Source organism: Erythrolamprus reginae, chromosome 1 (assembly GCF_031021105.1).
Source record: "Erythrolamprus reginae isolate rEryReg1 chromosome 1, rEryReg1.hap1, whole genome shotgun sequence".
Classification (NCBI taxonomy): Eukaryota; Metazoa; Chordata; class Lepidosauria; order Squamata; family Dipsadidae; genus Erythrolamprus; species Erythrolamprus reginae.
In genome coordinates, this window is record NC_091950.1 from 140,529,412 (window position 1) to 140,551,785 (window position 22,374).

Genomic DNA, 22,374 nt, shown 5'->3' on the forward strand with positions numbered 1-22,374 from the left:
CTGGGGTGTTTGCTACTGCCATCAGCTTGGTATCACCTGCAAACTTGGTTAGTTCTCCTGCTATTCCCTCATCTAGGTCATAGATTAGATTAGATTAGATTAGATTGGATTGGATTGGATTAGATTCTCTATTCTAATTGTTCCTATTTGGTTTCCTGGGGGGTGGTTGTCATGGCAAAGGCTAGGGTTGGGGAAAGATGGGGAATATAAATTATAAAGGTGGGGATTAAGTTTGTGTTCACTGACTTAATCCTTAATCTTGTCTAATTGGGGTTACCTAAACTCATTCTGGCTGGGAGGCAGGGATTGCTTTAACTTTTATGGATGGTTCTTCTTTTCCTTCTCTGGGGGCATGGAAATAAAGAAGGGTGGGTATACCAATACCCAGAGTATGTACTGCACATAAAAAAATAAAGTAAAATGATGTCATCAAGTTGCATCAGGCTCAGTGGGACCTGACATGTTCATGCTGTTTCAGAACCTGAGCCCAGGCTTGTTTACTCCAATCCCTGATTCTCTGAGAGCTGTGAGCAAATAATTGAATGGTTGAATGTCCATATAATTTGCAAATTGGTTGCAGTACAGAGAAAGGGGAAGTTAGATATTAAATACCTATGTATTAATTCCAAGCAGGACATCCTTTTCCTTTTCCTCTTCCCCACCCCACTTTTAGTACTTATAAATAACAATAAAAGATAATAAAGGTTTTATAAAGTTCAAAGATATAAATTTTTTTCATATGTCAAAATTATGCAATATATTTTGGAATTAATGTCATATTTTGCATCAACTGTAAAAGTAATCCATGCGTGTTATATTTTAGAAATCTTACATTTAACATTGATACAAATCTGCTATTTAAAGGTTTAATTTACGGTATATTAATCATCAGCTTTCAGTTTCTTCTGCAGACAGCACTGCACTTAAAAATGTAACCACTTTAAATATTTTTACTTAAGTCTTACTAAAATAGTAAGAAGATAAAAAGGGGAAAAAGTGATTGAATAACTTTATAATGCATATAAGTCAGTATCACCAATAGAACCAAGCATGAAGGATTTTGTACAGAAAAGAGGCCAAAGAATTCATTTTAAAACCAACATATTTATAATTAACTCAACATTTTATTAGAAACAGAAATGTATAGAAATACTCTGAAATTCACAATAACCTAAATAAGGTAAGTGCCACTGATCTTATTGCCTTTCCAGAATCTTGTCATGGCACATTATTCTTACTTTCTAGTTATCTTTATGACAACTTCATTATGAGAACTTAATTTCTATCTTCTGAGTAGATTTTTAAATAATATTTGTTGTCTCTAATAACTGATGAAACCTGCACTTTTTTTCTGATATCATAACTTTTCAGTTGGGCCAAGATGGAGCTCAAAAAATTTCAGGACCTCTTTCCAGAAGTGTTCCTCAGCTTTGGCATGAGGCTTCGTCTCCCCTCCCCATGTTGTGGATATAGAACTACCCCGGATAGTAGAGATGAAGCAAATTGGGGATCCTGGTGCTTCTATCATATGCCCAGCCTCAGGGTAAGATAATAAGCTACAGTTACTTCTCCCATACTTCTTTGCACGGTCCAAGGCCACTTCAGCAAAGGTCTTGCTGTTCAAGCCTTGGTCAGCTTCTCCTACCACAAAGAGAATGTGACCTTGGGCTTTTTCTAATGGAATGGCAGCGACTTCATGAGCTGAATCTCGAGGATCTCCCATGACATTGAAACTGCACATCAATCCCATTTCATTGATAAGAACTGCATCTGCTGAGTAGGGAACAGCAGGGATTTTGATATCACGAAAATGGAGGGGTGCACCATTCATACTTGTGGCACCATTGATGCAAACTGCCGCTGCTATTTCCTCTAAGAAGGTTCCCATGGCTAATGCAACTTCAGCTCCTTTGGACAAGCCAATAACTCCAATTTTGGGGCCTTTAACCTGGATGAATAAGGGGAGAAATAAACACATAGCCAAGGTTAAAAATAGTTCATGGAAGCTTGAAAAGTGGTTATGCAAACATAATCCAGGGAAAATGGAAATTCCTTAATCTTGATCCAAACATTTATAACAAAAGCCTAAACATACAGAATGAATTTGTCAAAGAAAGTGATGGAATTCTACTGGGCAATATATAAATCAGTGTTTGGTTTTAAAATTTGGCACTTAATATAAGATGCTTTTTCTATCATCAAAATCCTCCTGTCTCCTGTAGTTATAAATAAGACTACCTGAGACCACTTGTGAAGATAACTGAGTCTTGCTTAATCCCTTTTAGTATTTCCCACTTAATATGGTTGAGCAATTATTAACGAATATTCAAAGGTTTACAATCAGATGGGCGCATTTCTGTCACTCTGAATCAGGTCAATTTAGCCCTGTGGTAGCTATGACATTTATTTTATTTATTTATTTATTAATCAAATTTGTATGCCGCTGTCCAGTTTTGAAATGTCCTAAGCAAGAGATCCATGAATTTCCCAACCTGCTTTTACCAGGCTCTTTAATTCCGCTTGGCTCTCTCGCCATGTGCTAAATCACATCTTTTTCACCCATTCAAACCAAGTTGCTTCTCCTTATCCTTACTGCTGTCAACTGGGACTGCTCTAGCAAGTCCGTTGCAGCTAAACTGTATTATGTTTTCCATTACAGTATACTTCCTTAGACTATTAGTGAGCAGAGCCAAGTAGACCCTGACTTAGTTTTGTGGGACTATGGGGGAGTGATAGATCTGACCCTTTGTACTTGACAGAGGTTATGTTGCACTCTAAAGCAAGAACTGGAGATTTTGAGTTTCACATTATATCTTTAACAAATTAAAAACAGGATGAAATTTCATTTTCTCATATCTGAAATAATACCTACAATAATTTTTATGTTTAGATTGTTTATCCTGATAACTATCTGTAATTTGTTTCTCTGGGCACCTAAATAAATTATAGAATTAAGATGATAATGCTATGATTCCTTAAAATAATTATAGTTAATTCTAAATTCTTCATTCTAAAATATATATTTTAATACATCTATCCAAATATCCTTGTTAGTGTTCCACTCTTGTTCCTCCCCCACAACATGATTCTTAAAGTCCTGTTTTCAAAACTGACTGCCTTATCTTAATATTTTAAAGTTCATTGTGCAAAAGAAGGAATGAAAGGATAGATAATAAATAAATAAAAACATTTGGCCATAAAAAAAAAGACTCCTTTGAGTTGATCTTGACTTCCAATGACATTAAAGACATGTTTGTTAATTTTAATATAATATAATAACAGAGTTGGAAGGGACTTTGGAGGTCTTCCAACCCCCTATTTAGGCAGAAAACCCTACACAACTTCAGACAAATGCTTATCTAACATCTTCTTAAAAAACTAAGTTGCCAATATTTTTTTTGTTGGCAACAATAAAAGCATTTATCATTGCTGTATTCTCTAGTATTTTTCAACTTCTGTTTAGCCTACAAGTGTTTAGTGATCATTCAAAGTTACAATAGACCCCACTCCTCAAATGGACTAGCGATAAAAGGCCTGGGGGAAAAAATGGAACAATTTGGAAAAAGGATTTTCCTCACATTTTTTTCCCCAAACAGTTTTGGAAAAAAAGAAAAAAATACCCTGCTTTCTTCCTAGCAGTGGTACCTCGGTTCTTGAGCACAATTCGTTCCAGAAGTGTGGTCGAGAACAGATTTGGTTGAGTACCAAATTAATGTATCCCTTAGGAAATAATGGAAATTGGTTTAATTGGTTTCCAGCCCCTATTTCCTTTATTTCCTATGGGATAAAGATCTGAGGTCAAAGCACTCCAAGCTGTAGTAAGGTTGGGGGCAGCTGCAATACTGGCAGTTTCGGGGGGGGGCTCCTTTCCTCAGTGGTTCGTCTTCTTCCCTTTAAACAGCTATACCAACTTTCTCCTTCATGGCGACAGCTGCTTTCCTTCGAGCAGCAGCAGCGCTGGGAACGTCACATGAGAAAGGGAAACTGCTGATGTTCCTGGTGCTGCTGCTGCTCGAAGGAAAGCCACTGCCGCCGTTGGGAAGGAGAAAATTGGTGTAGTTGCTTAAAGGGAAGAAGACGAACCACTGAGGAAAGGAGCCCCCCCGAAACTGCCGGTATTGCAGCCGCCCTGCCCCACCCTTCCTACACCCTTCCGCTCCAAGCTGTAGGAAGGGTGGGGGCAGCTGCAATACCATTTTTAAAATATGCAAATCTGTGAGAAAGACGCCTTAAACATATAGGCCACCTATTTCCAGAGGTCATCCATTCCACTCCACATTTGTGTGGCAATTATCAGTTTGTTTTTTCGATATGTGGTATGGCTGATATTTTTGTATTTGGTATCTCTCTCTCAAAAAAGGTATGACCTGTCTCCTAATTTTTATTTATTTATTTAATTTATTTATTTATTTATTAGATTTGTATGCCGCCCCTCTCCGTAGACTCGGATATTGGATATCCTTGGATATCCTTGGATATTTCTATTTGGGTACTAAACAGGTTCAAGTATATTTGGTTTCCAAGGACAATTAGATGCTGCTGCTTGAAAAGATGGAAATTGATCCAAGCAACAAAATAAACTTTCATAATTTAATATAAGATATGAATAGTTGGCTTTGGGCTTCGTTGCAAAGCCTTTTTTATTTATATTGTAAGTGGGCTAGCCTAGTGTTGGTTGAGGCTTTCTTTGGGATAGGAATAGGGAGGAAAACCTATTACTTACTTCATTTTACAGTTGAGTACTTGTACTTAAGAAATATCAATCAATCTTATGAAAGCATGAGACAAATAGAAACCTGGAAATTATAGATATTTTTGCAGTTTATTAAAAAGTTATGTTTCTGATTTGTACTTTGCAGAATAAACTATGTCATAAGCTGGGGTGGGATTCCTGGGGTGGGTTTGGACCGATTTCGGCAAAGCAAATGTTAATTTTACATCTGGTTCACCGAAAAGGTAGTCACAAGGCCTGGCTGACCCCACCCTCCCTGCTCCTCTCCAGAGTCTCAACGCAGCTCATTTTGGATGTGAGTTAAGTGCAGGGTTTACCTGGAAGCTCTGAGAAGGTGAAAAACAGGCCTACTGGAAGTACCGGAAGTCCAGAAATGAGCCTGTTTCTGGCCCCCGGACGCCAGGGGAATCCATTTTTGTCCTCCTGGAGATTCAAGGAAAGCCTCTGGAGCCCAGGGATGGCAAAAATGCCCACTCCATTGTGGTGCAGGAGGCCGAGTAGCCCATGCATCCATGGCCTTGGCCACCCAGCATGGGCAGAGAACCAGTTGCTAAACTTTTTCAATCCCACCCCTGGTTATAAGGATAATCTTATCTAGACTGAGTAAGGTGGAATGTAGTCCAGAATCGCAGAAAGATGAACTCCTTCCCGAGAAGCAATGAGACAACATAGCTTTGAATCTTAGGTATGTGGGAAAAGGGCAAAGGCAGATCCTCCCTAGCAGTTCACAGAATAAGTCTAATAGTCACACACAGAAGTGCTTTAGTCTGGCAGAATTTCTGTCTATTGGCGAGTAACAGTATAGAAAGTACTCTTAAGTAGTGTACGCAGTGTCTGTGGAGATTCTCAGTCATCCAGGTCATAGTTGTCTCAAAGGTGCTTTTTGAAAAGGCAACTGGACTGTGTTTTTTTCTTGAGGAAGAAGAATAAAAATTTCTGTTTCTCATCCATGATATATTATCATATATGATAACAGGGGGTAAGATGAAAGAATAGGTACTGCCAGTTGAAATTGGATGGTGGTGGTAGCAGGAATGGAAAGATACATTCTGACCACATGGTCAGAATACTCTACCTCAGAGTATTGTGACCATCTTGGTTCCTTGGGGCTGACAGTGATTTCCCACATTACACTAATCAAATCCAGGCAAATCACTTTTTGTTTTATCATGGTTTGTGAATTTAAAAACATTGATGGTTTGTAATCTATGGTCATTGTATGTAAAATCAGGCAGCAATGGCTTCTCCAACAAACTATGAATCCAATAAACTATGGATCAGTAAACCCTATGAATTGTCATTTTTCTGGTTACAATTACTGCCAAATTATCATATTTTCAGATGATATAAATCTGGTAGAAAGCCGAATAGAAATACAACTCAGAATTAGCAAGAAGGGTCAAATATATATAAATATATATATAATTTAAGATAACTAAAGGTGAAATTAAGTATTTAGAAAGCAGAATTCAGATGCATACTTATGGGATGGAAGATGTTTCACACTAGTATCTTAAAAAAAACACCCCCCACCAGCTTAGAATAATTGTTGATTGAAAGCTATGACATAGCATTGTGATGTTATTAAAAAAGGACACATATAATTTACTTTGCACCAGAAGAAATGTAAGTTCCAAATCTCAGGAGGAAATGTTCCACCATTTAAGAACTCACACAAGCTGTTGTAGTAAGGAATATCCTTCTGTGTTTGATTCCAAGTGAGGAAAAAGACACTGGAAGCATGGTGACTGCCTAGAAAGATGGTTTAATGGTGGACAGCAGGACCATATGGTCTGAGGTCCTGGGGAAAAGGAGGATCACATGCCTCGAAGATGTTGAAGAAGAGAAGGGGAGATGCCCTAGTTTTATACCCTCTGATGGGTTCCACCGTAAGAGATTTCTGTGTAAGAAATGTATCCCATTGACTGTCAGACTTCCAGGGAGCGGGGTCTTTGTAGGCTTTGTCTGTGTCCAAGGCAATTTGAGTAGTGGCTGATGCAATCTTACCAGGTGCCATGTGGTGAGATGGGCAGAGGACTAACCCTCTGCTTTGTAATATAGACCACAGGTCACCAACCTGTGGTCCATGAGAAAATTTTGGTGGTCCCTGGGGAAATCTTGGTCCCTGGGTAAGATATGGCTGAGTTCAATTAATCCAGTCCAGGAAGAAGAAAGGAAAGGGAAGGGAAGGAAAAGAAGGGAGGAGACTACAGCTACAGCTCTGGAATATGGGACTAAGTTTCCCAACAACATCAGCAAGCCACCGCCAAATAAGCTTCAATTATTTTGTAATAATTACACTACCTTTAATAATTTTGTTAAATTAAACAACCTTTAAAGACTTTGTTATGATTAAATAAGCATTTATAATTTTGCTATGTTAAATAGGTACATTTCATATTAATAAAATGGAAGTTCTCTGATCATTATTTTACAAATGTATTCACCTTTTTTTTTAAAGTTCATATTGCTTGTGGGACTTAAAATTATGAATTAGGGTCCATGGGATTTAAAATTATGAATTTGGTGATCCCTGAGGTCCAAACTGTTGGGAACCCCTGGTATAGACTGCCCATTGACAAAGGGGGGGAATGAGTGAGCTGGGTTCAGACTTTGAGGGTCCATTGACAAAGGTGGGGGCTACTAAGAGTGAGTCTTTTTCTGCCTAAAACATGTTTCTGTATTTACTAATCCAGAGAAATAAAGAATTCAGAATAAAAAAATCCTGTCTTTTTAAATATTTCCTCAAATATTTCATTTCTCTAAGTGGGGGGGGGAGGTGCTAACTTCCTACAGTAGTTTCAGAGAATGGCAGACAAGTTCTATGAAGGCAGAATAAAGAATCTTGATGTGTGTAGTTTTATGAAAAGGAAATGATGGATGGAAGGATAGATGGAAGAGCATTAAGAAGCCCACAAATAATGCCAACATCTGTTTTCTTCTCAGACTGTGGGATATGTAAACATGTGACACAGACTTTATTTGAGTGTTTTGAAAAAAATCCTATCACCAAGGGCAGTTCAACAATGGATCTAATTTTCAATTACTTCCTGAAACTTATTGCAAATAATTTAACCCCCTAAATGGTGGTGGGGTTTATTGGTGTTAGGCACTTTTTCTTTAAGTATTTTTTTGTTTGTTTGTTGTAATAAAAATTTAATAAAAATATATTTAAAAACAAACAAACAATGGATCTAATTAGTCAAAGAGCTGCTAGAGGGGTCCCCTTCAACTTAAGGAAATGTTTTAACTTTAACCGGCACAGGGTAAGAAAATTGTAGTTCATGGCTTCAATGGCTCGATCCAACTGTATCATTCTAAAGGAGGCTAAACAACCGGACCTTTCTTTTTCATAAAATGCTCTTCTGAAGTGGCCCAAGATGAAGCTTAAAAAAATTCAGGATCTCATTCCAAGAGTGCTCCTGGGCTTTAGCCTGAGGCTTCACTTCCCCTCCCCACTGGATTGGGAGGGGATAAAACCGAAGTGGATAAGCATAGCAAACTGGTGATCCAGGGGGTTCTATCAAATGTCCAGCTCCTGGATAAGACAGCAGGCTACAATTATTTTTCCCATGTTTCTTTGCTCGAGCCATGGCTGCTTCAGCAAACACCTTGCTATCAAAGCTTTTGTCAGCTTCTCCCACCACAAAGAGGATGTGCCCTTGGGCCTTCTCCACAGGGATGATAGATACTTCAGGTGTTTGATCCAGAGGATGTCCCAAGCAATAGAGAGTGGATACCAATCCCATTTCATTGATGACAATTTTCTCAGCTGGGTAGGGAGTTCCAGGGATAATGACATCATGAAAGTGGAGTGGTGTATCACCCATTCTTGTTGGACCATTAATGCACACTGAAGCCACTACTTCCTTTAAGAAGGTACTCATAGCCAATGCAATTTCTGCTCCTTTGGATAAACCAATAACTCCAAGTCCTGGACCTCTTACCTAGAGAAGCAAACACAGAGAGCCATACAAAAGCTTAAATCGGTTTATTCTTTAAAACAATGAGAACAAAAATATCAAAGCCATAAAGAAATGAGAGTCTTTTAGTGCACATGCTATATTATTGCAGATCTATACACATTGTATACTTATACAAGTTGGTCACCTTGTCTTTCTGCCACCAGCCAATATGTGAGAAGCAAACATGACAGAGAGAAGGAAGCAAGCAAACAAGCCTGATAAAAATGTTGCTGCTTTTATGAATTGGCTTTTTAAAGCAGTGCACTTTTAGCATGGGTCCCAATTGCATGTTTTTGCATGTTTTTTCAGCTACACATAAAGAAACCTAAGTTTTAAAAAATGGTATGCTTCAATGAAAACCAAGTGGGGTGGATGCCATTGGTGTCCAGAAAATGGCAAACGGGCATTGCTGAATTGAAGGGTCAGCCCTGCATTTTTTGCATGTGTTATCACAATGCATATACAAAAGGTGGCAATGCAATGCTGCTCTCATCATTCTGCCCTCAGGAACAATGCTATTGATCTATGCTGTGCTCATGTCCAGCCCAAAATGCCTTTAGCTTGTTCTGCCTAATGGGAGGAAGCAGGCCTAGTTTGAAGTATTCTGCATAGGATCTTCCCTGAGTCTCAACAAGAAGTTTAAGAAAAGATATATGGTAATCTTAGGCATACCTTAGGATTTTTCAAGAGCAGGCTGGATGCTTCCTCAAAATACTCCAGATCTACTACTTGCAGAGTCTGTGGTAAATCATCATATGCAAAGAAAGCCAAAGCCAGAACTGCAAAGCCTTTACTAGCCAATAAACCAGCTCGAAATTCGATTAGTCCTCCAGCTCCACCAAATAGGTCAATCAGTCCTGGAAATGACCCAGAGCCTAGGGAGGCAGAAAGGAAGAAAAAACAAGGGTAAGTACAGAAATGAAAAACGAAGAGCAATATCCTTTTTATCAAATGCATTACTTTCTATGATTTGGGAATCATGTTTTTAATGATGTCTAAAACTGTTTGTTTGTTTTGCAGTTATGTCATACTGCTGGGCCAAATTTAATTTTCATGCAGCTACTCTTACAAAATCTCTTTCATAGGTACGGTTAGCAAGCTTTGCATATCACATCTTATTTTTGAGATGCATGAAAGACTGTTTGTAGTCCCGATTAAGTTTCTTTCTGTCATTTTTGTTCCATTTGTCTAAACTACTATATCCATGTTCAATTTTTATCTCTATTTACAAGGGCATCAGTTATTTCACCTAATTCTGTGTCATTTGCAGTTGTAAAGAGCATTCCCTCTACTTCTTCATCAAAGACACTAATAAAAAATATTGAATTGTGTAAGACCCAGGCTGAAGTTTGCAGCACTGAATTCAGTATCTCACTTCAGTTTCATGAAAAATCATGATTAAATGAGAATCTGAATATTATTTTTGAATCACTATATATCCAAACTGACATGTCATTCAATCACAACCATCCTGCCTGCTGATGAGAATGTCACAGATACTCTGTCAAATACATTTCTATACAGTGCTGTATCTACAGCATTTTCTTAACCTATAAAAGACATTAATAGAAAGTAAAGATTAGTCTGATTCAAACTAACTTATAGTGGTGGATAGTAACAGACTCTCATAACTGGGGCGGTCTACAAATATTGTAAATTAGTACTACTGCAAATATATAAAGTTCAAATATTTGTTCAAGATGCTAATAAGTCAATTCTTTCATCATCTTATCTAGAATCTTCCCAAATATTGATGCCAAGTTGACTGATTTGTAGTTCCTCAATTCCTCCTTTCTGATGTATTTCTATCATTTAGTATTTTACATATTCTCCAAGATAATTTCAAAGATAATGATTTGACCAGAATTCAGGGGGCTCCAGCCTTGGCAATTTTTAGACTTGTGGACTTCAACTCCCAGAATTCTTCAGCTAGCAAAGCTGACTGAGGAACTCTGGGAATTGAAGTCCACAAGTCTTAAAGTTGCCAAGGTCGGACACCCCTGGACCAGATCATCAGCAGGTTCTTTCAGTGATCTGGGAATCATCTAGGCCAAAGGTTGAACTCCTTTGAAGCCAGTAAGTGTTCCCTGACCATATTTCTGTTCAATGGAGTGCTTCTCAGAAAAGACTGGACTAAAGAATGAGACTGGTAGTTCCCATAGCTCATATATCAATTATTGGGGTGGGTGGGGGTGGGGGTGGGGTGTTGCCTTTGTACATATATGATGAATACTTTTTGTTGTCCTTAATAACTTTCTCTAACTTCGACTCATTCTTAGCTTTAGTTTTTCCAACAACATCTCAGTGCTCTGTGCTCACATCCACAGGACAGTCAAAACAGAGAGGCAGAGATGAAGAAGGAGCTCAAACCTTTCAATCTAGCCAACAGAAGTTGAATACTTCAGGAATTTTAATATTAAAAATCCGTACAGGAATGTTAGGGGTACCATTAACCAATTTTTTTTGGTGGGGGATATGAATGTTATCAATAAAATATAGATCCAAACAGGTTTGTGAAGATGGTGTCCTGATCTGGCTAATCACAAAAGGCTAGTCGATTATGGGATTGCTCATCCAAGCACAAATCAACAGTGCTTCCATGCTGGCTAGAAAGTCTAGGAACTACCATCCTAAATACATTTGGAGGCACCATTCGTTGCAAGCAAGAGGTTTTAGAGGCAATAAAGAGATGTGTGAGAGAAAATAGAATTCAGTTTCCTTACCTGGAGGCAAGAAGAGAGCTCCCCGAACCCGGCCGGACTTAATGGGGATGCGTTCCACTCCAGGGGCTGCATACCATCGTTCCACAGTGCAAGTAGCCAGTGGTTTATGTATTGGCAAGGCCACAAGCACAGTAGAATCAAAGAGGGTAATCTGGACATAGAAGGGGCTGCCTGTCACGTCACGTTTGAGCAGCCTGTGGAACATCTTCTCAGACTTGAGAGTGTAGAAGAGGCCCATAGGCCACACACCTGTATAGTTGCCTCCCAGAGCAGAAGCCTGGGCCACATCCACTTCTCCATTCTGATCTGCTTGGTAATAGGCTCTGGCTACAAACTTCACTCCCCTTTCATCTGTCAGTGATGCATATAAGGTCACAAGCTGGGAGGGCGCCAGGCCAGAGGCACAAATCTTCACTGGCGTGTCAGCAAGGGAGACTTCAGGAGTGACACTGAGGCAGACCATAGCAGCCAGCTCTTGAGAATATCTGGGGAAAGTCAGGTCAGGTTCCTAATCATACAAATTTGGGACTTGTTCAGTCTCCTTACCACTCTCCTCTCAAACCATACTGGTCCTAAATCTGTAGTCAAAATGTCATCTACATTGCTCTGCCAGTCCTGTGTTATAATGCTGAAATATTTCAGAGGTGTCTGTTTCATTAACGTGTTCAGACAGTTCCTAATCTCATAACTCAACTCTGGGAGCGATTGGGCAATTTTATAAATGCTCCTAAATTTCCTGTGGGATGACATCAATTCAAATGCATCTGATTTAATCTACCGGTGCTTTGGAAATCTTTTGTGAACCTGCATCTACAGTTTCCTAATTTGAAATTATTGGCATCCGCAGGTTTGTGCTGCAGATCAGTTTGCAAGATTCTCAAAGTGCTGCTAAAACTAGCAGGAGGGAAAAACAACACTAAGCTGCTTTGGATACACACCTGTGTGAGATTATCTTTCCACAGGCAATACCTAACCTGATGTTTTTGCAATTTGCTAAGAACACATCAAGGCAGTTGAACAAACTTTTCTTTAAGCCAGCTCCCTCCCATGGGGCAGAATAGGGAAGGGCAAGGCAAAGCTTGCCAGCATTTTGCATGCCCTTCTCACTTTCCAGTTCCTTCTCAAAGTAAGCCACATTTGCCTAATTGTAGAACCGGCCTCATGTAACCACCTTCTCTTCTCCGCCGTAATGCAGAGGCACAGTGTAATTCTTCCTCTCTCGCCCACAGCAAATACAATACCTTTCAGTTCCAAACTTCTTCAAAATAAAGGCTTGCTCTGTCAGCTGACTGCCAAGGAAAAAAGTAGAGAGAATTCGGAATTCCTTTTCCCTTCCCTGAATCAAACAGTGGCTTAAATAGTTTCCAGTGAAGATTTTGGAAAACAAGGAGCTGGATTCTCTCCACGTGATTTGAACTAATTCTCAGAGTGATACAAAAGTTGGAATGGAATTTAATAGACTGGAACAAACAATTTTAGAAAGAAGGGAACATAGCTACAGTCAGGTTTCTATTTGTAACTGTTTACTTCTCAGAGTCACTTTACAGAGTATTTCCATAAATAATGTCTTCTTTTAACCTTTTAGTGCCTTAAAATATACTATAACTAAAACAAGGAGGAATCGCCTGAAACTCTCTTTGTAAAACAGACAAAACTCTGCACTTATGTGTACCAAGAAAACAATGACTCCAAAAGAGCTCACATTTCAGTTCTGGTTTCACACAAGAATCGCTATTTTAGGAAGCAGTTAGAACTATTACTTCCTACCCAGCCAGGCCAGTGAATCTCACCAGACATATAGTGCACCAGAAGACGTTTAATGCCAAAAAGGATCAAGCTTCCATCAGGAAACTAAGGCATATATTTAGTAAAAATCTGTACTGTCTAAAAACGGTCCATCTAGCCAAACTAACAAAATTCACAGTCACATATAATACATGGCATTGATGAAAAAAGTTTCAGCCCCATGAAAACGACGTTCCCAGTGGTGGGTTCCTACTGGTACTGTAAAGGATGGCGCATGCACGGAAGCAAAAACAGTTGCCGAACCTCACATGCGTGTCCTCTCGTAAGATTTTGCTTCCTGCGCATGCACAGAAGCAAAAACATACTTGGACACACATGCACACAGCACACCCATAGCGGTGGTAATGGAGATCCGCCCCTGAATGTTCCTCAATAGATTCCAGGCAAACTATATTTCCAAAATTAGCGCAGAATAACCCACTTCCCTATCCACCAAACTAAACAATTTAATAGTAGATCACAGGAATAGAATGGAATGGAATAGAATAGAATAGCTTTATTGGCCAAGTGTTATTGGACCCACAAGGAATTTGTCTTTGGTGCATATGCTCTCAGTGTACACAAAAGAAAATATACATTTGTCAAGAATCAATACGATGCAAAAACCTTCTTTGGAAAATTGTGTATTTTGGAAACTATTTGGAATAGTATCCCACTCAGTTAAATCAAAATGCACGGCTGGCGGTTTAGCGCCAGCCAAAATTACCAGCGGGGCCGGAGAGTCGCTGCCGGCAGCTCCATGAAGTCCGGACTTCTGGGTTCTTCGTAACCCGGAAGTTCGACTTTTGGCAGCGCGCCAGGGCGGCGCGCTGCCTGTTGGGTTGGGGGAGGTCTCAGATCGCCCTATTTAAGGGCGATCCGGACAAGACCTCCCCCTTGCTTGGCGTTAAAGCGAACAACCTGTCGCTGGTTGTTCGTTTCTTGGACCGCGCACGTGGCGAGGCCTGTTACGGGGCCTCGCCCAGGTTTGGTGAATTCGAGGCAATGGCCTCGGATTCAGGATTTTATTGTCATTTTGAATTGGGTTTAGCCAGGCAGGGATTTAAAGGTTTGGCTTGCCAGCCATCGGGGGTGGGTGGGAATTTAACACGCACCCCCGCGCGACACCCCCCCCTCGTGTGACACCCCCCCCTTTGCGGACCCCCCCTCCCAATTTTACACACGCTCACCCCTTTTAATTGGGGGTGAGTAGGGTGCTTGCCCTCCATTATAAGGGGTGGGGTTTTTTTGCCACGTGTTAGGACCTGAATAGGTCGGTAGGCCTTATGGGAGTGGAGGCCTAAGCCTCTGCTTTTCCTTGTGCCAAGGGAACGGGGGTTTTTTCTGAGGGGTTTTTTATTTTATTTTATTTTATTTTCTCTTGTTTTGGTCCTATTTGAGTGGATCTGCTTTTATTTCTTTTCCTTTACATACCACGATAGAGGCTGGCAGCAGAAACAACCTCATGGTCCATCTGGTCTGCCCTTCTGCTATTTCCTGTATTTTAATTTATAATGAATATCTGTGAGCCAGGCATGTTTAAATTCGTTGCTGTGGTTTTGCCAACCACATCTGTGGAAGTTTGTTCCAAGGATCTACCCTTTTAGTGAAATAACTTTCTCCAAGTCCATTGGACTGCAGATAGTGCCCCCCTTTTCTGGTGTTCACTTTTCTGTTACAAGCACTTTGCCTGAACCATTAATCTTTACATAGTTAAATGTTTTATTTTATCATGTCCCCCCTTTGGCTTCTGTCTCTAGACTATACAGATTGGGCTCATTAAGTCTTGCCTGATACGTTTTATATCTGGGTCCTTCCACCATTCTGGTAGCCCATCTTTGACCCTTTCCATTTTGTCACATTTTATGGTGAGGTCTCCTGAACTGAACACAGTACTCCAACGAGGGTCTCACCAACGCTTTATACAAGGGGATCCAGTATCCCTCTTCCTGCTTGTTATACCTCTAGCTATGCAGCTAGGCCTCCTATCCTTTCTTACCACCCGACCACACTGCTCACCTATTTTGGGTGAGGGGGCTGGGGGCTTCCCCCTCCCCCCCATTGGGTGGGTGGGGTTACGGGCCCTGGGGGGGCTTGGTAAAACCAACCCCTTAAGGGTTTCGGCTATAGTCATCAGGGCAGGGCCCCAATTTTTTCGGCAAGGATTTTTCAGGTTTGGGGTTTTGCTAAATTGGCTTTCCCAATAGGGTTACTTGGGTTTTTTCCCCCCTTCAGGGGCCTCCACGCCCCCCCACTCATCGGGATGGCCGGGAGGTTTTAGGCCTTTGTGGGCCTACAATTTTGTATATCTTGAATTACGTTTTTCAAAGCCCCCATAGACATGGCCCCCAGGAGGCGAACCTCTTCACGGGGTCTCCTGGGTCCTCACCCTCGGGGGGCCAAGGCCCCCACGAGGTGGGCCGTGGAGGTGGGGGAGGTACGCCCTCCCCTCCCTCTGGGGCCGCTCCCTCCAGGTAACCGGGCCGCCTTTGGGCCAGAGCCAATTTTATCTATTCAATCCTTTCTCACCCTCTTAGATCGCCTGAACTGCACGATGCCCGCTGGAAGCCGCCTTTGGGGCTCGCGGCGGATATGGGCCCTCAGCAGCGTTTGGAGCCCCTCCAGGCAACAAAGAAGCCCAGGATCCGGCTCCGGACCGGAGCGGCCTTGCGTCACGGGATCTCAGTGCGACAGCCGGGGCCCCCGGGGCCCCATTGGACGGCAGGGGTGAGTCAGTCGCTTATGCACTCGCACCGGTTTTACAGGGGTTACCCCTGAAACCCCCCCCAGCGGGGCCAGCCGGTCTGACCCCCCCCTCCCCTTTTTGGGGCCCAGCACTCCAACAGGGGGCTCCCAGGTTTGGGGCCTACCGCCCAACCGGCTTGACCCCGACCGGGCCCCATTGGTGAGCACGGTTACATCGGCAGGGGGGGGAGCCAGGGCCAGGTTCTCCTACACGGGGAACCCAGTCGTCTCTTGCAGTAGTGGGGGGGTCGGTGGTGCACCGGTGTTGCCCCCCCCTTACGGCCGCTTTTCGGCAGTGGGGATAACCAGTAACAGCGTGGCCACTGCATCTGACCCCATGGGGGCGCCCCCCTTTTGGCTTTCCATCCACTCCCCTGGGACATCATCTCCACCCTTCGATCAGGGATAAGATATGGGAGGTGATTATATGGACCCTACCCGGGATAGGAAGTGCCCAAGAAGGAGAGGATGACGAGGCCCGGACTGAGCGGGCCATAGAGTTTAAGGTTTGAGTTTTCAGGTTCTGGCTTTACGCCTTCCTGACCTATGCCACCATACTAGGCGGAACGCCTAACTACAGTGACGGAGGCATTCCGATTGAGGGTGGCCTATGTTCCTGCCCTGCATTGCGACGGGAGGCGCCCGACCATGTTTTAGGGCGACCCGGCAGATTGGGACTGGACAACGGACCGATAGCGGTCATCTGATGGGAAAGGAGGAGCGGCCGCACCCCACACTGCGGCGGGGCAGGGTGTTCGAGCCACCCGAATTTGTTTTGAGTCCTGTGCCAAGGGCTCTTGTGGACGCTCCTCCAGTAAATTCGGACGTCTGTGCGGTGGGTGGCCCCCCCCGCTTCACACATGTGTACACCCCCACAGTGGATAGGAACCCAGGGATAGGACTAAACGGCCATTCCGCAGCCAACAAGTCCCAGCCCGGTCCAACTTGGCCATTTGAACGGGCGCCTGCAGGGAGATCGCCCGCCCGAGCGGGCGGACGCTAGCCCTCAGGGTTTTAAGGGTTTTCAGATTCCTTAACAGGGTCCGGGAGGGCTTTGCTTTCTAGAAACCTTCGCTCTGTAGGGGGGAATGAGGACCTACCTAGGGTTAGGATTCACAGCGCCAGGGAATGCAGAAGGGCCCCCATCCAGTGTTCTGTTGGGTGTAGAACTAGGTTCTTCCACGCAGTCTTATGACTGCCGGAGGAGAAGTGGGGAAGATACGGCTCGGATTTGAGGTGGTGTCGGGCCTTGAGTGGTAACCTTAAAGCAACCCAGGAGTTGACAGGGCTGCTTAATCTCACATGCCGGGTAATGGCTCCCGGTAGGGCGTTTTTATGCAGACTGTATTCGTTAATGCAGGGACTGAGCTCGCCCCATCTCATGGGCGGCTCAACACTGGGGCCAGGGAAGACTGGCAAGTGGGCAGACATTCATGGCCCGTTTTTTAACGTGGCTTCCTTCTGGTGGTAAGATTTGCTTTTCCAAGCAGACTTGCAATTGCACCCCGGTGCCTCGGACCCCGTGGCTTCGGGGTGATGCCAGGAGACTAGTGGGCTAGCCATCATGGCCAGCCATCTGGGGGTGAGGAGGTTTTGGGACTTTGGGCTAGTAAGGGCTACCACAGTTTTGGCCCATACCAATGGACCAGTTGTTGGGGGCACAGAGTGCTGTACCCGACCTGGTCTGAGTTTTCAGACGGTCAAGGGTAGGTTAGCGGGCCTGGCGTTCCGCGCCAAGGCTCTGGGGTTTTCTAACACCTGTAGTGATTCCCGAGTCAGACGGAGGATGGAGGGATGGGCCCGGGTACGACCACCTTGGGCGTCCGACGCCCAACAACCTTTGTCCATAGCGCAGCTGTCGGCATTGGCTGAGCGTGGGTCAGGCTGGGTACTTCGCAAGCCGAGGCCAGCCTTTGTCACGCGACAGCTACAATGCTGTTCCTTGGGGCAGTCAGAATAAGGGAGGTTGGCCACCTCGATTAGGGACGCCAGCTTGCGCAGGCTCCAGGGGAGCGATGTGCTTCCGCAGGACATAGGGGTACCCATCCACCTGTGCCAGTCCAAAACGGACTAACACGGTTGCGGCATAATATCAGGTTAGCTCCGATGGGATCGGACAGTAGGCCCAGTAGCTGCTTTGGCCGCCTTCCACGCTCACTGCGGTGAAGGCTCTGGATAATTCTTTGGTCATGGTATTGGGGCCCCATTTACTAGCTATCAGTTCTGGGCTTTCACGTAACGTGCCCCAGAACAATCGGTGCGGATCCTTCCAGGTTTGGCGCACGCTCTTTTTGTATAAGTACTGCGGCTGCGGCTGCAACAGCTAGTGTGGGGATCACCACATCATGACCATCGGCCGCTGTTGGGCTGCGGCCTTCTGTCTTATTTGAGGCCCTCCCCCATGGGGGTCCCCGTTATTGGCTGTTTTAATTGTCTGCTTTGTCTTTCAGCCGTATCTGGTTCTTGGCCCATGGCGTGGCTCCGTGGCCACAGTTGGTTTTCTGGGCCTAATGTTTTGTTGCAACGCGACTATCGGTCGCAACTGTCCCGGGGCTGGAAGATGATGTTGCTTGAAGGGGCGCAGGGGCCTGCGCTGGGTGGGCTCCTCCCCCGTGTTTTGGCCGGTGTCGGCCGAGAGAGCCCCCGAGTTGTTGGTGACCCACCTCGGGGGCAATGACCTGGTTTTCTGAGAGCTTGGCGCAAGTACCCAAGCCCGCGATGACTTGTGGGCCATCGCTGCGGCGTATCCAGACACGTAGGTGGGTCTGGATTTCCCCCAGATTGGCTGGGGGGCGCTGTATTCCCTACAACTGGGAACAGGGCTAGGTTAAGGGTCGACCTAGGCCGTTGGGAAGTTTGTAGGGAGTTTGGGAGGGGTGTAGTTAAACATCCCTTACTAAATTTTGGAAGCCCTGGCTCTACCGGGCCGACGGCGTTCACCTCTCAGATGGGGAGAACGCCATTTTCCTGTCGGACCTGCAGAGGTGCCTCCAGGAATTACTTTGGGAGGCTGCGTGGGGGTCGGGGGGCCAAGATTGAGATCTGACCCCCCTCCATGGCAGGTTAGGGGCGGAAATGGGCAATTAGAAGCAACTGCGCATGCTCCTTTTGGGCATCCTAAAGGGTGATGGAGCGCCTCTCTCCAGGAACTAGAGGTTTAAACAACGTCGGGGATTGGAGAGAGGATGTCCATGGGAATCACCGGATCCAATTCCCACAGGGATTGGAGGGTAGACTCCTCCCACACGACGAAGGGGCGTGGCCTGGACCCAGGTGAAGGTGGTACCTTCACCTGGGTCAGCAGGGAGTTTTTGCCCAAGGTTGCCAAGGAATGTTATGGTAGGAATTTCCGCCCCGTTAGTTTTGGCCTCTGCAGGTCCTTAGTTTGTTCTGAATTTAAATATTGAAATTGGCGTATGCAAATTTAGGCAAATTTATTTAAATTCAATAAATGACCCATTTTTAATCCACAACATGTCTCAGCGTCGTTACTCGGCTTCCGGGGGTAAATGCACGGCTGGCGGTTTAGCGCCAGCCGAAATTACCAGCGGGGCCGGAGAGACGCTGCCGGCAGCTCCATGAAGTCCGGACTTCCTGGTTCGGCTTTTGGCAGCGCGCCAGGGCGGCGCGCTGCCTGTTGGGTTGGGGGAGGTCTCAGATCGCCCTATTTAAGGGCGATCCGGACAAGACCTCCCCCTTGCTTGGCGTTAAAGCGAACAACCTGTCGCTGGTTGTTCGCTTCTTGGACCGCGCACGTGGCGAGGCCTGTTACGGGGCCTCGCCCAGGTTTGGTGAATTCGAGGCAACGGCCTCGGATTCAGGATTTTATTGTCATTTTGAATTGGGTTTAGCCAGGCAGGGATTTAAAGGTAACATCTGAACCAAATCAGGATCAGAGTCAAAGTACTCCTCAAAATTCCAATTTATTTCCAGAGCCATCCTGACACCTACACGTGGAAACCTGGATCTGAGTTTCCCACTCAATTGAAAGTTCACATCCCTTGTCCCCCACCCACAAACCTGTCACGTTGTCCACTCAGTTTGTGACAGCGTGGCAAGCTCTCCTTCCGCTTCCGGCCCTGGTGGGTGGGCATAAGGTGTCCTTGAACCACTCGAAATAATTCTTTGTGGCTGCATCTGTTCCCTCCTGAAACCCCCCTCCTAAGTTCCCATAAACATCAGATCTTCTACAGATAATATGGCAAGCTGTTAATTTATCACCAATGTCTGCACTGGCTTGACAGTGAGACAAGTGACATATACCATTCTCCATTGCTTCTGGAAGGAGAGTCCAACATGGGTTAAATCCAATCCTATTGGTAGAGACTGAGTTATTCTCCAATGCACTGGCAAGGAGAGTCCAATGTGGGTAGTATTCTCTAGTCTTATTGGTAGGGACTGAGTTCGATTTAAATATTAGGCAGGCCCCGCCCCCTGGCCCCTCAGTCAAAAAAACTCAGTCGCAGTATAGGGACTTAGAGTTTTCTTCTCTCATACACAATGTGTATTTCTATGTGTATTTCAACTAATAAAAAATTTTTCATGTATTTTCAGGTAAGATATTCTACAATCAAGATATATGGTAGTATAGGGCTGACACCCTCCATGGGGGTTGCCTTCCAGACTACCGCTCCTCCCCCCATTAGGCCCTCAACTCACGGAGGAAAAGAAGTTGAGAGTGGGAGAGAGCCACCGGGTTGTGCACCTCAGTGGTCACGCTCGGTTATGAACATCATGGTTGGCATCGGAGGGGTGCGCTCCTCCGTTGTACACACCGTCATCAAGATTTCGATCAAAGAGTCGTTTCGGAGCGATTTAAAGTGGAAATCATCAGGAAAAGAAAAGGAGGAGATAGCAGATCGGAGACACTCGGTTGCCGATAGCAGATGGCCACTCGGTTGCCTAGGCAACGGGACGCCATTTTGAAGGCAAAAGGGCATGCTCTCGGAATTCATCCGGTTACCATGGTAACTGTGTCGGGCGCCATTTTGGTGACTCGAATACTCGATCTGCATAGGCAACACGCACGCGCGTGATTGCCTGCCTGCCAATTTGCACTGAAAGATGTTGAAACAAAATGCATAAGCCACGCCCACAGTGTGGTAGTAAAAATTTTGGTAGCCCATCACTGACATGCGCAGAAGTGTCTCGGGCGGGTGGGCGGAGACTCCAGCTGCCAGCACTACTGGTTCTAAGAACTGGTCTGAATCAGCAGCAACCAATTGCTGAAGCAGATTAACAGGAGGACAAATGGTTCTGGATTATCAATTCTCCCCATCACATCTCCAGACTAATTTTGTAGCTTCCCAAAAAAATCATCCATAATGAGAAATTGCAGGTCATATCTGGAAAGGCTTAAATCCATCTTTGTAGTTAATGTTGTAAAATCCCATGCAACCCACAACTTCATATTTTCTAAAATCCAGAAAAAAACCTAGAGGTCCAATTTGAAAATGTAGAGGGTATGGAAATAAGTGGAGTATAAATGAAGAATCCTTTATCCCTACTATGTAACAGTCTTCTCAAAAGGTTCCCTCCCATGCTTTTTATGCAGTAAAGATTATTGATGGCATCACTGCAGAACTAAGAATTCTTTTCCAAATAGTTTCCTTTATGGCCCTTTGACTTCTATCACTTCGGATCTACTAATGGACATCCCTGAGGAAAAGGAGATTTCTTTTCCCTTTGAGGTAATATTCTCCATTCTCCAAGATACTTGACCCTGCTATTATTGCATTTCCATAGGTCAGTTTCCATGGCCTCAAATGTCCAATCCCCCCCCCGCCCCGGTCTCTAAAATCAAGGCTAAGCACACATTTTCTGTTTGTTTCTGAACAATACCCCGAACTAGATACTGAATGACTTCTTTTTATGGTACTTTATTGCTGATTTTTATTAACCCCACCCTTTTTTTTTAGTTTGAGGGCTGGTTTCCTATTAGAAGGCGCTGGGAAGGGGGGAGTGGAAGAAGAGAAGAAACATATTTCCTAAACACTTCATGCTTTTTAATGCTGCCCTTCTGTTTGCAATGGATATTTCACCTGGCTTTCAGTTTAACATTAACAACACAGATTGCAAAACAATATCAAGTAAATAAAATTGAACAATGGCCTCTTTTGGCTGTTTACCTTAGTGAGATCAAGATATTTCAGCAGCTATCTTTCTACTCGTTGGATGTTTCTTTCACTCTGGAGCATGAACACCCTGAGATACTATGATCTTTTTAGTGGACTAGTACATTAGATGAATCACTCAATCTGCACCCACAGAAGCTCTTCCCACGAAAAAGCAGTTCCCCAAATAGTAGACAAGTTTTGATAAAGAACTCCAAACTCACTTTTTTCCAGTGCTTTTCCACAATTCTCACGTCTCTTAGCTTGCTATTTCTGTTCGTTTGCTTGGGATCCAAGCTCTTCTAAATGCC

At 44.1% G+C, this 22,374-nt stretch overlaps 1 protein-coding gene across 5 annotated transcripts; it reads right to left on the minus strand.

Annotated features, from left to right (window-relative positions):
• Positions 1-1,104: 1,104 nt before the first annotated feature.
• Positions 1,105-22,374, minus strand: LOC139175937 (acyl-coenzyme A amino acid N-acyltransferase 1-like). 5 transcript variants are annotated; one of them, XM_070767370.1, is made up of 4 exons: positions 22,288-22,374; positions 11,421-11,905; positions 9,370-9,572; positions 1,105-1,948 (listed from the first exon to the last, which is right to left on the minus strand). In XM_070767370.1, exons 2-4 carry the CDS (start codon positions 11,881-11,883, stop codon positions 1,358-1,360), a joined length of 1,257 nt encoding a protein of 418 aa, XP_070623471.1. In that variant the 5' UTR covers positions 11,884-11,905; positions 22,288-22,374; the 3' UTR covers positions 1,105-1,357. The 5 variants fall into 5 exon arrangements, with proteins under 5 accessions (XP_070623471.1, XP_070623463.1, XP_070623480.1 ...); XM_070767362.1 differs by lacking the exon at positions 22,288-22,374 and adding an exon at positions 12,662-12,757; XM_070767354.1 differs by lacking the exon at positions 1,105-1,948 and adding an exon at positions 7,017-8,679 and having other exon boundaries at positions 22,288-22,370.